Raw genomic sequence first — 16,583 nt, forward strand, 5'->3', positions numbered from 1 at the left:
ATCTGCTAGTCTAGTCTAGAAGAGTTGGGATTCTGGATATCAAACCCTCTGACTTGAAGTATTTAGATTTGAATCTATGTACTTCTTCCTAATAAACTTGCAAACCTGCCTGATAGTCTCACCACCGAAGGACATTTGAGGTAGGCTGGGCAGGATTCTGGATCCTAGGGTATCAAGTCCTTCCAGTCATCCCATCACAAGGCATCCATTTCTTTGGATCTCAATATCTTTGTCTTCCAGAATCCAAGCTTGAGGATTGGCCCTGGGCCATCACCTCACCTGGCAAGGATGTACAGTGTGAGCAGGCTTTGTAGAGGGTTTGACTCCATATTCATTTGGTTATTCCAAGCCTGGGAGAGACCTGTCTCTTGGTTGTTTGATAAATACATGTTGAATACGCAAGGGATGGATGGGGTGTTGAGTAGAAGAAGCCACTTGAAATGATAGAAAGATGGGCCCGGCGGCGTGGCCTAGCGGCTAAAGTCCTCACCTTGAACGCCCCAGGATCCCATATGGGCACCGGTTCTAATCCCGGCAGCTCCACTTCCCATCCAGCTCCCTGCTTGTGGCCTGGGAAAGCAGTCGAGGATGGCCCAAAGCTTTGGGATCCTGCACCCACGTGGGAGACCCGGAAGAGGTTCCTGGTTCCCGGCATCGGATCGGCGCGCACCGGCCCATTGCGGGTCACTTAGGGAGTGAATCATCGGACGGAAGATCTTCCTCTCTGTCTCTCCTCCTCTCTCTGTATATCTGACTTTGTAATAAAAAATAAAAATCTTAAAAAAAAAAAAAAGGAAATGATAGAAAGATGAGCTGAGCTCTCAGTAGTAAAGACATCAATCTGACATCATAGTGGTTGGCCTAGAAATGTGTGACGTAAGTCTCACTCAAAAGTGAATCTAAGTACCATCACAGCCATCCTGGTAGATATTGTGAATAAAATAAGGAAGGGGAATGTTGTACTTTTCCACCAAAACTCTGTCTTTGTGTGTTTTCAGTTACCCAGAGATGTCAAATTGCCAAATGGGAAACTTCACTAATCCGCACCAAGTTCCCACGCATCAGACAGACACACTTATGATTTACTAGCAAAGGAGAGTGATTGGGCTGGTATGACCACACCAGATCATTGATGAGGGCTGGTGTGATTACACGAGATCATTGATGAGAGGAATGCCTTGTAGTTGGCCAGGGAAAAGCATATGACAGAGGTGAAAATACAGTAAGAGACCATCTCAGACTGGGCAGTTGTCCTGAAGGTGACTTGATCCCTTCATAGACATGAATATGGGGTTCATCCGATGCCGGGAACCAGGAACCTCTTCATTCATTCATCTGGGCCTCCACATCCTGCATCCAGTCAGATCATTTGTGTTGAGTGCCTCTGGCTCAAACTCTTTGACCTCATTTCCATTGGACACATGACCTTGGCCTAAAGGACAAGTCGTCCACCCATGCAGTGAGGCCAGGAAAGCAGGCTGGGAGAGCAAGTGTTCAGATCCATCCTTTCGGGCTGTGGAAGAGTCCTGGATGGAAGGTGGCTGTAGCCGAACCTTAGAAGAGAGACCTAGTCCTTGCGATTTGTACTCGTGATTTGTTTCCTGTTGTCAAATGTCAAGTGTGTGCTTGTTTTGTAGTCATGAACCGAAGCACAAAAAGCTGCATGAGACATCATGGTCATTGTCTGGTGCCACACTTGGGAGTAAAAATTCTTGCAGTGGCAAATAAATAATTTCCAACAGGGTCAGCTGCCTGTTGTTTTGTGTTCTTCCATTTTCTTAGTAGTTCACACATATAAAATGCAGAAGAAACTTCCAAGATCACACATGAACCACTGCTAACCTTAACCAGACCTGATCATTGGAGGCCCCTTCAGTGCATTTTGTCTGGGGTATCATGATCTTGAATGTGAGATTTATCATACCAAACATTTCTTTATGTTTTGACTACATGTATATGACAACACTGTTGCTTTTTAAAAAATTTTGCGCTCACAGGATGCATTCTGAACATGTATCCTTGTGTGAGTTTCTCTAAAATATAAAACAGAAGTGAGTAGAATTGCTGGATCATAGAGTGTGAGTATGCACACACAGACATACATGCATGTACTGTGGCCTTGCCTGGGGACTAGATCTAAGGGGCTACATGTAGCTGGGAATGCAGGGATTGATGAAGACCTCTTTGGGCCTTGCTCTCACTCCTGAGAAGAAAAATGAAGCAAAAATAGTGACCATCTAAAACACTCCCACCGCACATACAGTCAGTGCAGTGGTCAGTGCTATTCCTGAACTCCAGAGGGTGTGCAGGGACAGGGACCCCCTGGAGTCCTTTCACCCCATGTCTTCTTGGTGGTTTCTGCAACCTTGGGCCCAGGAAGAAGAGACCCCGATGTTGAGGTGGGGGTTGGGGGTAAGGTTTGACTTTCAAAGTCAGTAGGAAATCTGTCAGGCCATGTGGAATCAAAGTCAAAGGCTCCTATGTAGGACAAAGGAGCCATAAAGAAAGTGCTGAGACAGCTTAGCTTTCCAGGTCTGTGCATATAATGTCTCACCCTAAGTACATAGACATCGATTTTTAACAACATGAATGGCTCTTATCCTACAGTGCCAAATATCATGGAGATGATATATATCCACAGGTGCTTAGGGGTTTGGCTTACCTGGGCCTCAAATGCCTATGGAAGAGTCTGGATTTATGTAAAAGAGGATTGGAAGGAGGGAGAAGAGTTCATTCATCACTTGACATAGGGCTTTCCAATGAAGTGCCTCCTATAGCAGACTCAGATCCTGCAAATGACACTCAATGCACCTCCAGCACCCCCAGGACCTAATAGCCTGCATGCAATCCAGCTGGGCTGGGCTTGTTTCCATCTGCCAAGTTTTAATTCTGAGTAAATAATGCTCCAAGGCCTTCACTCGAGTGACATGTCTGGGATTCTCCAATGCAGATCAGCAGCCCCAAATGCATCGCACGCATCTCTGGCTCCCTATCTTTTACATATAAAGACGTGCTCATGTGCCATGTGTCCTGGCAGCTCCTCCTAATGGTCACCCACTCCCCTAAACAAGAAGCAAGGGCACATTGGTCCTGGGGTTGCAGCATCTTGTCTACTTCATCACCAGTGGAGATAGTGGTATTTTTCCAACAATGAGTTTCTGGGTGCTCAGAGGCATGGAGAAGCCTCTCTATTTTGGGACTCAACTCTAGCATCTGTTTTGTGTTCTCTTGGGGCAGGAGCCTGGCAAAGATGAAACTACAGGATGTGGCTGTGATGTATTTGAGGGTTGAGTATTAACACAGGTGTTGGGAAAACTGCCCCCACCCTTCCTGCATTGGTTTCCTGCAGAAGAGCCAGCAGCTTTCCCAAGCCACAGATGAAGGTATCTACCTGGCAAGAGGATGGAAGGAAGCCAGTAGCAGCACTAAACCCAGATGCTGCCATTGAAAGCTGTTTAAAGGGATCCACCTCAGGAGCAAGATCCTGAGGTTCTTGCTCCGTGCTGCCCAGGTGAGGCCATAGGTCCCCCACCAGGTGCCTCTAAGCTCCTTCTTGCTGTTTCTGCATGGCCAGTGGGCAAAGGTGGATGGCAGAAATCCTGTTTTAGAAACCAGGGACTCAAGCCAGGACAACACTTGCTCACATCCAACACAGCCAAAGCCTCTGCAGTCTGTCCCCTACCCAGGGCTCAGAAGGACAAACTGTCAGAAGCAGAAGATGCCTGAGGGTCTCCTCAAGGAGGGGTGGGATCCCCACACAGGGGCAGGTGTCATTGGCTGTGCATTCAAAGCCACAGGCAGCTGGCCCAAGAAACCTGGAGAGAAGAGGACAGAAGGAGGAAATCCCCGGACACTTGAGCACCCAGCTCGTTTAAGCTAAGAGGCCAGCACCATGATGAGAATCCATCAGTACACAGCAAGTTTGGAGCTACACTGACACTGAAGAGACCCACCAGGATATGTGAGCGCAAGTATTGTGATTTGAACTCGGAGCCCAGGCTGTGAGGCGCAGCCAGTAACTGAGGGTGTTGGTCATCCCTGAGTAGTCCTTTAGATACATCAGCTTGAAAATGCAACATGGAGTCCAAAAATCACTGAGCAGAGAAAAGTTCTTCTGCATTGGGACACCTGGCTGGATTGGGTGGGTCGGGAATTATTCAAAGGGCAAGTGTAGGTTGAAATGCAAAGCAGCTCAAGGACAACCTTCAGTTTTATGGTCAAGGGCAGATGGAACTAGGGGTCAGGTGCAAGGTCACTTAGGTCCAATAAGGAAACAGGATGTGAGAGAAGTCAGGAACTCGGCTGCCACCCAGAGGGCAAAGCTGGAACAGCACTGCCACGAGGAGCTGCTGACTCTCATCCATCCCTGGTTCAAAGGCTCCGTGGCCATGTGCAGCCCAGTGCTGCTATGGAATCCCCACTTTTCCTTGTGGGCACTCCACCCTGCAGGAGACAGAAAGAAGCCGTCTCTCTCTCTCTCTCTCTCTTTCTCTCTCTGTCTCTCTCTCTCTCTCACACACACACACACACACACAAACACAGCGGCAGAGCAGGAGTGCCTGGGGGTAGCTGATTGGAGAGAAGGGATCATGTCAGATTTTTGCTGAGAGGTGGGTATTTTCACTAAGATCTGGAATAGGGGAAAAACTCAGCACGCAGCCATCCTGGGGGGCAGTTGGTTCAAGACAAGAGCTCAGGGTGTGTAAGATTGCCCAAGTGGAAAAGAATGTGCTAACCTGGAGGCCAGCGTGGTGAAGTGTCAACTCCCTGCTGACCCAACTCCCTGCTGATGTGCCTGGGAAAGCAGCAGAGGATGGCCCAAGTGCTTGGGTTCCTGTGCCCATGTGGGGAACCAGAAAAGAGACTGGCTCCTGGCTTTGTTTTGGCCCCTGCTGCCATCAGGGGAGTGAACCAGCAAATGCAAACATCCCTCCTCTCTTTCTAACTTTGCCATCCAAATAGTACATTCAAAACATAAATCTTAAAAGGCCCGGCGTGGTAGCCTAGTGGCTAAAGTCCTCACCTGAACATGCCAGTTCTAGGCATCAATTCTAATCCTGGCGGCCCGCTTCCCATTCAGCTCCCTGCTTGTGGCCTGGGAAAGCTGTCGAGGACAGCCTAAAGCCTTGGGATCCTGCAACCTGTCTGGGAGACACAGAAGAGGTTCCGGGCTCCTAGCTTCAGAGTGGCTCAGCTCCAGCCGTTGCAGCCGCTTGGGGAGTGAATCAACAAACAGAAGAGCTTCCTCTCTGTCTCTCCTCCTCTCTGTATATCTGACTTTGCAATAAAAATAGATAAATCTTAAAAAGAAAGAAAGAAAATCGCCCTTGAAATGGTCACATGGCAACCCTTCAGGTCCTCAGCATGCCAGCCAACTTCCAAAGTGTTCTAGGGTGAACACAACATGCCCTTGAACCTTGGCAAGGAGGAAGGGTGGAGGGCAGCCCTCATCCTGTGACACCGTCCCAGCCCCACTCATGGCCAACTGCAGATGGTGCTGCTCCTCATTTCCTTGGGATGAGATCATTATCCTGCTGAAAATGCTGCTGCAGCAAATGTGGGTCCCGTGGGGGCTGCTCTGTGGGGTGTGTCAGTGGGGGGTAGAGGGGCTGTCCCAGTCCACTCGGGCTGCTGGTCAGACATGGACTTGTGGGCCTTTTGCTCCTCCCTCCTCTGCTCTCTTCCTGGGAGGAAGAGAACTGGAACTGGCCAGGGGAACTGAAGAGTGGCTTTGACCATGGAAAGTAGTAAAAGTGATTAGCTGTGGCAAACGCAGGGGCCCCAGGGGCTGACAGGAAGCCTGCAGACAGGGGATGACTCCAAGGCTCCTGGGGCGTTCTCACCTCCCTCACTGGGGGGACCTGGATTATAGGAGCCCCCTCCCCCTGCCCCGAATTCTGGGGGGACCCTGAAGGCATTCCTGACTCTAGGCTCCAGCTGTTGCAATTTGGGAGAATGCATCAAAAAGGGGTGGGGAAGACCCATTTTGCAGCCTCTGGATGCCAGGCAAAAGAGAGAGACAAGCAGGTGGGTGCAGAGCACCGTGTGAGCAAATTTAAATGCTTTTATTAACAATCCTCTTACATGACAAGGATAATATGACAAAGGAGAGTCCGCGTACAGATTATGATAAACCAACATAGCTCTATTTGTATCCAGTGTTCTAGGTCCCGCCACACAGGTACTATAAAGCGTAGTCTGAAAAATAATAACATCAAGGGTCTTTATTGTTTCAGAAAGAAAGTATTAACACATGCCTAGGTATGTGATAAAGAGACTCCTGGGTGTTCCCCCACCCCCACTTCATTTTTCTTTTGTGATCCAAACGAAAACACAGCAGCGTGGGGGTGGAGAGAATGAGAGAGGCAGGGGCGGACCCGGGTCCATCAGGCTGAGATGGGTCCCCGGAGAGGCGCACACGCGGAGACACAGGGTGCCCTGGGCAGCCTGGCCTTCGTCCTTGCGTGAACCCCCTGAACGCCCATGGCACACTCTCTCTGAGGTACAGTGCATTGTGGGATTGCTACCTGGAGGGGGTACAGGATGCCCATCCCTCCTGACCGGGGGTGTCTGAGCCACTGCAGTGGGAGGAAGGCTCGGCGGGGGGACCCTCATGAGCCAGGCTCTAGAGGGTATTCCAAGAGCCAGGCTGGCAGCAAGTTGTGGCTCAGGGTGAGGAGTGGCCATTGGCAGAGCAGACCCCAAGGAGTCTGCCGGAGACTGAGGTACATGGTAGGATGGTGAGGGAGAACTGGACAGTGGTTGGGGAGAAACACCAAAGGGGAGCAGGCTGCGACCCCCTGGTGTTCCACCCCTGATTCCCGCTTCCAGAATAAAGAAATGAGGCCAAGAATCCTGGAGGTGAATGGGCTTCAGGACTCCCCGTCAGGGCTGGGTGGCCCTCCGTCAAGCCTTCAGTGGCACAGGGGCCCCTGTCTGTTCCCTATCCCCACCCTACTCCCCTCCAAAGCGCCCCCCGTTCACATCAGGACACAGGCTGAGGACGGTGGGGAGAGGGTGGCAGAGGGTGACCTCTGCCTCGGGTCACAGAACCAGAACAGTGTACATGAACTCAACCTGCCTGTGAGGGCAGCGGCAAAGTGAGGGGGCCACCGGCCTCTTTGCGCACGCAGGAAGAGTGGGGACAGCATTGTCCTGAGTACGGCCAGAGTCCTGCTGCGGAACGTGGGTTGCTGTGGGGTCTGTGCGGACAGGTCTGTCCCACCTTTGCCTGGTCGCCGATGCTGTAGCCAGAGAGTAAGCTTCTCCTGCTGCCTGCTTCTCTGACAGTTGGCTGAGCAGGTGAGGGTGGGGGACGGCTGAACTCCCGGGGCACGGCCTCTGGGGGTGGGGAGGTGGCAGCGGGAGAGGTCTGTGCACCTTACCTGGTGCCCTCCCAGAGCTGCTGAAAGGTGCTGGGGGAGTTTGTGCAATGAGTCCTCCCACCAGGGGGGCAGAGGCCACGTCCTACTGCCAAACAGCTGGGGCCACCTAAGCATAGGCTGGGGTTGCAGAGTGGGGAGCAGGGGGCACTTCAGCTGGAGCTGGGGGCGGGAGGTATCTCCTTCCAGCCTCGGACCAAGCCTGTGGAAAGGAGAGCAAAGTGCACACGGAGAGGGCTGGGACCCAGCTCCTCTCCCCTCTAGCACCAGGTTGGGGAGTCCCGCAGTGATCAGCACTTCTGGCTGTCCGCTTCATTCCCTCCCCTTCCTGCACACAACCTGCCATCCCTCCCCGCCCCATCGCTCTTCCAGCTCTGTAGACTCTATTTATATCTGTTTAAAACATAGAAATGTATAAATATATAGCATATTATTTATAGATATATAGATGTGATTTACTCTTACTCTGCGTGTATACGTACTATGTCCATATATACAACATGTATGCTGTAGCATTTGCACAGCCCTGCGTCCATGCATGGTCTCCTCAGGAGACTGGATTGCATAGGTATTTCCAGGGCGATACCACTTGAAGGGACAGGGTGGAGAGGGTAAGGGAATGCCAGATGGGCAAGGAGGACCGTACCATTTTTTCCTCCCAGGGGGCCACTTTTCCTCCCTCTGGCTAAACATGCAAAGCTCACCACCTCAACAGCTGCTTAAAATACCACAGCTCTCTTAACGTTGCTGAAGCCATGCACCAGGGAAAGGGAACAGGGGACCAAGGGTCTGGGGTGTCTCATTCATATCGGCCTTCCCCTTCCTTCCCCAGCAGCCTGGCTTCTGCAGTGGGCACTCCCAGGCCACTGCACATTCCTCCTCTTCTCATTCGGCTCTGGCCACTTGGCCCAGCTAGGAGTCTGCTGCCCAGACTGCAGCTATAGAGACCAAGTGGAAGCACGGATTCTCCTTGGACATCAACCCAGACCCTAATCCCAGAGCAAATCTCCACACAGAATTCCTTTCCCTAAAGGGGGAGACGGGCGCCCCTAGAGGGCATAAGTGGTATTTCAACCACCCAGGCCAAATCCTGGACCCATCCTGCTCCAGGTGGGCCAGTTCTGGAGCCCCTTTTGCTCCACTGCTGTGCTCAGCCATCTATTTCTTTCCCCCATTTCCTCCTCCTCCTCACCTCCAAACAAATGGGAAATAAACCCCACCTTCAACAAGAGCCTTTCTCCAAACTGAATGGTTAAACAGCATGTTTAGGGGAGGAGGCACAGTAAAACCACCCATCTTAGAAACAGAGAAAAGCTGAGGCTACTGGCAACCAAGTACCCAGCACTGAACTTGGCTGCCAAGGGCCCTGGGGACCAAGCTTGCTGTCATCCTCAAGTAAAGATGGGGGAGGGGCGGAAGATGTGCCAGATACTCAAACCACTCCGCATGGAGCAGGCAAGACTTGGGGACCCTGATGTGGGCAGAGAAACACACAGGGCCATCCTGCTTCAGATAACCTGTCAAGGAAGGGCACATGGTTTGCACCCTAAGGGCTTCAGACCCCCAGGCTCTACAGCGGGTCTGCCTGGCACAGCTGGCCACAAACTTGGCTCTCCAGGGTTAACTTCACTTCCCACACTCTTCCCTGAGCCAAAGTCACCCATCAGCCAGCCCCATGAGGACAAGGCTCAGGTCAGAGTCAACATCTTATTCAAAGCCTACAGTGATCATTCCCAAGCTGTGGCTAGAGCAAAAGGCCTCTGCCTCAATTGGAATGACTACACTGGGGACGCAGAACAACAGGTCCACAGTTTCTTACACTCATGCAAGGTCATCAGGCTGGGCTGGACCTTGAGGGTCCTATCCTCTAGGAGGCTGAGGGTGGCCACACAGAAACCACAGGAGAGAGGAGCCTGTGCCAGCTACAGGGGTGTGCCACTCTGGCTTCCTGGTAACACCCTGTCTCAAGGCAAAGTGGCTTGCACAATGCTGACCTGGCTGAAGGCTTAGAGGCACCTGCCAAACTTCCAGACCACCCTGGGAGCTCAGCTTTTTCCCAGCCAGCAGGTGAGTTCCTACCACCACACAGACTGTCAGAGACAACTCCTGGCTCTCTATGGAGACTCAGGCCAGACACTGGCACCATTGGCCTGAAGGACTTTAAGATCTGAGCTCAAGTTTGGCCATGACTTGGAAACAAGACACAGCCCTGACTGGTTGTTCAGGCAGGTCAGGACTCTCTCCTCTTGACTTTGACATGAGTGGTCGAGGGACACTCCCCATGGGAGAGGGTCCCCCTGGAGGGGGAAGAGGAGGAGAAGATGTAAGGCAACAGTCAACGAAAAGAAAGGATCCCAGCCTGCCGTTTCTGTTCCACCTCACCAGCTAGCTCTATCCATGACCCATCCAGGTCTTTGTGAGAGTCACACAGAACCTTCTCAGACACAAGGAAGGAAGAAGTCCCAGGAGGGAGCTGGGAGAGGTGGGCTCTGGGAACCTCAAAGTCCCACCTGACCCCAGGTAGGCTTTCTGGCCCAGGTGGGAGAAGCAGGGGCAGGTACCAGTTCATGGTGGGAGCAGGGAACAATGCTGCGGATGTCACAGCATCAGAAAGGGGCCTGTGGATCTTTCCTTACCAGCTCCTGCTAACTCTCCTGGCTCAGAGGAGGGTGTGGAAGCAAGTGTGAGACTCGTGGGGGTAGGGAGTGACAGAGAAGGGAGTGATGTTACCAGGCAGGGGGTGCATTGATCTGTTGAGGAAGGCAGCATATTGAAGCCTGGCAGTGGGACAGTTGGAGGAACCTGGAATTTTGTTTTGTGTTGTTTTAACATGCTACATCACTGTTGAAAATAAACAAGAATGTTTCAAAAATAATATAATATATATAATATATTTATATAATGAAAAGCTATTGACTAGCAGCAATGATTCTAAAGTTATCTTAGCACCAAGACCACGGTGGTGAGGGAAAAGTGATCTCTGGGGTGGGGGTGTGGGGTTCAGTGTTGATGACATTTCTGATGGTGGCCTGAGGCCTCGCACATGAGCTACGCCAAGAAGGAAGGAAGCCACCAGCACCTGATGACGTCTGAGCCAAACAGGTGCGCTGGGGTCCCATTGGTGGCCACTTTGGCTACACCCTCTGCTAATGACAGGGGCTGCTTGTCAGTTGGCTGCTTGCCAACTGAGGGAAGCACCAAGACTGGTTCACCCGCCCCCAGACCCAACCTGCATCCCTGTTAGAGGGTCTCCACATCTAAAATGCACACAGATTGGATGCAGAAACATAAACACGAGTTTTCAAACAGCTCACGCACAGGTTTCAGAAACTCCCTTGCGAGGTATACCGGCAGTTCAATGAATGAAAAAGAGCAGTGACCTGACTCCTTTAGCTTAAACCACTCCTTGCCCCAGGGAGTAGGCAAGTGGCTATTTCTAAAGCTTATATCATGGTTTTGTGTGTGTGTGTGTGTGTGTGTGTAAGCTGATATTTTCTTTCCCTTTCCTTAGGACATTTCTACCCTGTTCCGCGAGAGAAGAGTCCACAGGCATAGAGGTATGTCCTACTTTCCCATGCCCTTCCTACCAGGCTGTGGCATGCCACCAACCTTGTCACCAAAGAGGGTTCTCTATGTTGCTCACTGGTATTAATGTCTCCTGTTGGTGAACTTTTTTTCCTTCTTTTGCAGGCATCTCTGGAATACTAAAAGAAAAAGAAAAACTTCCCCTCTCCCAACATGTTGTATGACTGGAAAGACAGTACATCAATATAGTTCATGGAAAGTGAACAGTTACTTGGACTTGTTTTTAGCCAAGAACTGCCATTTTGGGGTGGGTGGGGAGGGGCTAGGCTTTTTGGCTCTTCTCGCCCCTCACCTCCCAGCCCCAGCCCTGGATCTGGATGGAATTAAGTTGTTTTCCATGCACCATGGAAAACTGGGAATGCACAGAGCTTCCTCTCCCCCACACTCTCCATTCCTGATAGAGGGAGATTCATCCCCCAGGGTTGCCAGGTGACACCTTTTGCATCCAGGGGCTGAAACTCAGGGGTGAGTAGGACGACAGAGGGAGGAGAGGTGGGGTCACTGTTTGATCCCACCATTTGGTTTTATAGGACAGTGAGGGAATTTTCACTGGGAAGTGAATTTTAAGAAGCCAAAAAAAAAAAAAAAAAGAAGAAGTCAGGTGGGGGAAGAGAGAAAACATCAGACATTGCAACCCAGATAAACCCCCCCACTCCCACCCCTGCCAGTGGAAATTAAAGATTTCAACAACAGAAGGTCAGTGAGGAATGCCATGAAATCCCTCCCTTGTTGAACCAAATGGAAAAAAAAAAAAAAGACAGGTGAGAATCCAATGAATCGGAAGACTCGAACCCAATGTGCTACCTAAGCCGGCGATGGAGGACCCTAGTTGCTTCAGCTTGGGCTGGCATGGGCAGCTGTGGAAGGCCATGGACAGCCAGGTGGGGACACCTGTGGCTCCCAGCATGTCTCTAGCAGGGATGATGAGTTGCCACATACGTTGCAGCTGCCAAAGGTTTTGACGTGATGTAGAGCCAGCATCCGCCATTATTCCTCTCTGAAAGCTTGCAGCTTCCTGTGGATGCGTCACCTTGGTTTTTTGTTTTGTTTTTTTTTTTGTTTGTTTTTTAAAAACTTTCAGTGTGGGTTTATAGATATTTATATATAATATAATATAATATATACTTATATAATATATCAAAGCTTAGGAGTATAGATTAAAAAAATATTCACCAGCTTAGCGAACTCTGCAGCATGGGGCTCCCTTACATGTCTGGGTAAAAGTCAGGTCCGTGGTCCAGGGGCTGGAGCACCGGCTTCTGCTCCAGGGCAGACATCCTGCTGAGGACCTCGGCTGACAGCGCGTAGCTGTTGCCAGATTTCTCCTCGAACCAGCTGTCCAGGGCCCGCTTGGCATCGAAGTTGGCGATGGGCGGCCCGTTCACGGCGATAGTCAGCAGGTCGCTGAGCTGCTCCAGGGTGAGGCGAGAGCGGTGGTTCTTGCGCACGCGCTGGAGGGCGTTGCGGCCCTTCTCACAGCAAGCTGTGGATGTGGGAAGAACCTTGAGGACCTGGATGATCTTGTTCAAGAGTGGGAACCTCTGCTTGTACTTGCCGATGTGGCTGAGCAGGTCTTTAAAGCCGTTCTTGGCGTAGTAATCAGCTTTGAGCTCCCGCCACTCCATGAGCAGCGTGCCCCGGGGGTCCAGCCCTTCCCGGCAGATGTCACGCGAGAAGGCTGGGATGGCTTCCAGGTGATCAAATATCTGTACCATGTCCTCTTTGCCATAGCTCACCAGCTCCTCGCTGCTCCGGGGCCAGGCAGCCAGGTCGAACACCTGGCAGGCCTTCACAAAGAGGCGGCTGCGGGAATCAAACCTCTGGGCCAGGATGACCTGGGTCTTCTGACAGATCTTCTCCCGGATGGACTGGAACTTGGCTTCCGCCACTCTGAGGTTCTTCATGGCGATGCCATTGAAGCTCTCACGGAAGTTCTCCTCGAACTCCTGCAAGTACTCACCGGGGGAGTCGGCCAGCCGGCTGATCTCCTGGATGGCCTCCTCGATCCTGTCATCTACCTGCGACACCAGCAGGTACTCACCCTGGAAGACGTAAGCCAGGCGCGACAGCACGGCGATGACGTCCAGCAGGAAGTAGATGAGCTTGATGGACTGGTAGTCCATGAGGAACTGCAGCAACGCCAGGGCAATGGCAGAAGCGTCCGCCCGCTGGGTCTGGCTGCTGATGTCCTTAAGGTGTGCCACCACCTCTAGGTAGTCCTTGATGAGCGCGTTGAGGACATTCTGCTCGCCGATGATCCACCTCACGGCCCGGATGTCCCCCAGGAACTCGGTCTCCTCACATAGGGTGGCGGCTGTGGACCGCAGCTCACCCAGCAGTCGTGGCGAGTAGCGGTAGAAGCTCAGCAGCTGCTTCAGATTGCTTTCCAACTCCTCCAGGCAGGGCAGCTCCTTGCCGCTGATGGCATCCAGGATCTCCAGGTGGGGCCGGTGCACCATGAAGGGCAGACACAGCAGCCAGGGCAGTGTCTTGCGGATGGTCATGAACATGCTGGCACGCAGGCTAGCCGTGATGTTGGCCCCGTCCACGCTCAGGCCGACGGTTGGCTTCTCATCCTGCAGCCGGATGCCCAGGCTGGCAAAGGCCCGGTCCAGGGCCTGCAGATAGCTTTCTGTGCTGGAGAAGGCCAGCTCCTGCAGGGACAGGAACTCTGTGGCTGGGGGCCCATCGCTGCTGGTGTACTGTACGTAGACAGCCACCGTATCGGCCAGCAGGTCGTCACTCTGCCCATCTAGGATGATGCCAAGGCAAGGCGACTGGCGGATGCGCTCCACCAGATCCTCCCTCAGTGCCCGGGCGATGTGGTGGATGAGGATTTGGCAGTCGCCCTCATTCATGTACTGGTCCACCACCTTGAGCTCGCACTTCCTTAGCAGCTCAGCCAGTGGCCGGAAGTCCAGGTAAGGCCTGCCTTCGAGTGCCAGGTGGTAGGCGGTATTGAAGAGCAGGGTCATGTTGCGACACATCTCCTCCGTCTTCTCAGGGTGCATGCGGAGCTTGTACAGCTGCAGGCACTTCTTGTGCAGGTTGCTCTGACTGTGCAGCTTGATGGTATGGATCTTGAACTGCTTGGAGCCGATGATGAAGGCCGAGGTGCGGGATGACTGCACTGTGTACTGGCGGCACACATGGCACCACATTTCATTGAGGGTGGGCGAGTACCGCAGGAACCAGAACTTCTTCAGCCACTCCTGCTTGAAGCGCCGAATCCGGCGCCCTGTGGCAGCCGACAGCTTGGAGGGCTCATCGGCCGTGGCTGTCATGTCATTGGAGACGGACTCATCGGCCGAGTCCAGCTCCTGGTCATCGTCCTCCAGGACAGTGGGACCGCAGACCATGCTCTCGGAGGCTGGAAAACAAGTGAGAAAGAAACGTTTACACTGGCGGGGGAAACACCAATTTTTATTCCAGAAATAGCACCAAAAGACAGGTGCATGCCATCCAAAGCCAAGGTTCACTGAAACCTACGATGGACTGAATCCCAGCCCAGAAGTCAGGCATGAGCACTGCTGTGCTCCATGCATGAGAACACACTGTGCATGTGTCTGATGTGCTGCTGTGACCTTCTGTCACCTCCCACCATGCTCTAGGGCTGCTGTCCCCACCCTCCTTTGTGGGAGCTCAAGGCATGGAAAGGGTTCACATCCTTGCCAGGGTCCATGCCAGAGTCCATGCCAGGGTCCACTGGCAGCACAAACCAAGGGAGTAGCTCTCACAAGGGGAGGAAAAGCACCCACAGGTGTGCAAGTTAACACACCCAAGACTCAGAACTCCTTTGCCTACTACCAAATCTCAGATGCTGGCTCTAAGTACCTGAAATATTTCATTGGGAGGTGGAAGTCCAGGGAAGGTCCATGGGACTCTGCTGTGGGCATGCACTTGAAACCCTCCCAAGAGGTTAATAAATGCTGTAAGATCAAGGTGGCCAGCAGCAATGGACACAGCATACAAACCAGGATGCCCTGGGCCTCCATGCCTCTCCAATGCTGGTAAAAACTCCAGGCAGGGGAACCAGGGGCCATGTAGGGGCAGGTCAGACATTCAGAAAGACAAGGACACAACGGTGCTTCTGAACTGAGTTTGGGCAGCTGTGTGATTCCCTCCACTTGGGACAGGGCAGCGATGGAGATGTGGGAGAACCACACAGAGACTGCCTTGAGAAACTAGGCTTCAGGGTCAGACAGCAGGAGGATCTACCAGAGCAAAGTATGGGTCAAGAACACAGCACACACCACTTCTGCAGTGGAACTTCCTTTATTGACAAGGACGATACAAGGGTGACAGGTGAAGCCTCCCCGCTCCCACCCCAAGCAAACCCAAGCATGTGGGCTGCCACTCATAGAGGTTGCCACTCTGTGTGCCACTGCTCTGCCCTTCCCACCCCCAGGGGGGTGTCTAGCAGAGGGCTGCAGGCACCCCCACTATATGGCCCACTGTGCGCTCGGCCCGCCGACAACAGCCTCATCCACCCCAACTTACCTGCAGGGTCTGAGAACTCTGGGAGCTCCAGCCCCGGGGGTGGCAGGACAGGGGGTTCGGGAAGCTTCCCAGACTTAAGCATGGCTAGTTCTGCCTGCAGTTCTCGGACCTTCTTCTTTAAACGTATACAGTTAGGGCAAAAGGATGTGGTGGGGAGTTCATGAGGGTCAGATGCAAGGGAGGCCTCGGCAGGACTGTCGGCCTTGAATGACGAAGGCTCCTCTTCTTCATCCTCCAGTGGGCCTGGCTCCTTGGAAGCCCCTGGGGGCATCCTCCAGTGCCCTTCCCGCTGGGTCCGGCTGAGATTCTGCATGCCATGCATCACGGTTGTGGCACAGTGGCTGTAGGCACCATCCTGGTACTTGGGGACCTTCCTGATGACCAGTGAGGTGGTCAGGACTGGCTGGTGGGCTTCGACCTTGGCAGACTCCAGCGAGGCCTCCAGCACATCCTTGAATATGAGGTCAATCTTCTTCTTCTTGGCATGGGGCTGCATATCCCCCTCATCCAAGCTGCGCTTGTAGGGACTTTTGCCCTGTCTCAACACAGGGAGCTGATTGGAACCCCTCAGGTCTTCTGGGCTATCCAGAGCCTGCTCAGCCTTCTCCCTCTGCAACCTCTTCTCTCCTAGGAAGGAAAACCAGGGTGTAAGGAAGTGGGGCAAACCCCCAAGTGGAGAAACCCACAGAGAACAAAGCAAGCCTGCTGGAGGAAGTTCGCCTGACATGTCCCTCGGGGTCTAGCCATGGTCCTGGGGAGGGTGCGACAAGATCTTGGGAGCAGCGGGTCATGGCTGGCACCAGAGAACTGGAAAAGTAGGAAGACCTCTCTAAAGACAGTTGCAAAGACAGTTTATGTACATACATGTATATTCAGACAGCAATAGGCCAGGGTCATGGACTGGCCAGCCTCCAGCCTGGGGAGTTACCGTCACATGCAGTCTAACTGGGTGAGTGATAACACATCTCTGGGCTGAGTGAGCGTTGATTCTCCTGACGTCTGAGCTTTCTCTCCAGCCCAAGCAACCAGGAGATGACTGCTTAGACTTGGGGAAGGTATGCACGAGATGCCACGAGTTACACTCCTTTCCCCATGGCTGCTCAGGAAGACAGCTCA

The 16,583-nt window shown here is 52.7% G+C and overlaps 1 protein-coding gene across 3 annotated transcripts in view; it reads right to left on the minus strand.

Annotated features, from left to right (window-relative positions):
• Window positions 1-7,036: 7,036 nt before the first annotated feature.
• Window positions 7,037-16,583, minus strand: part of PRDM11 (PR/SET domain 11) — an 84,000-nt gene continuing 74,453 nt past the window's right edge. The window contains exons 7-9 of one of the 3 annotated variants that reach the window (XM_058663130.1): window positions 15,468-16,094; window positions 12,141-14,337; window positions 7,037-7,341 (exon numbers count right to left, since the gene is read on the minus strand). In XM_058663130.1, coding sequence (XP_058519113.1) covers window positions 12,173-14,337; window positions 15,468-16,094 — 2,792 coding nt within the window. In that variant the 3' untranslated portion in view covers window positions 7,037-7,341; window positions 12,141-12,172. Of the gene's footprint in view, window positions 7,585-12,140; window positions 14,338-15,467; window positions 16,095-16,583 lie in introns of all 3 variants that reach the window. The other 2 variants (XM_058663128.1, XM_058663131.1) reach the window with 2 other exon arrangements.

The sequence above is a fragment of the Ochotona princeps genome, chromosome 4 (genome assembly GCF_030435755.1).
Source record: "Ochotona princeps isolate mOchPri1 chromosome 4, mOchPri1.hap1, whole genome shotgun sequence".
Taxonomy (NCBI): domain Eukaryota; kingdom Metazoa; phylum Chordata; class Mammalia; order Lagomorpha; family Ochotonidae; genus Ochotona; species Ochotona princeps.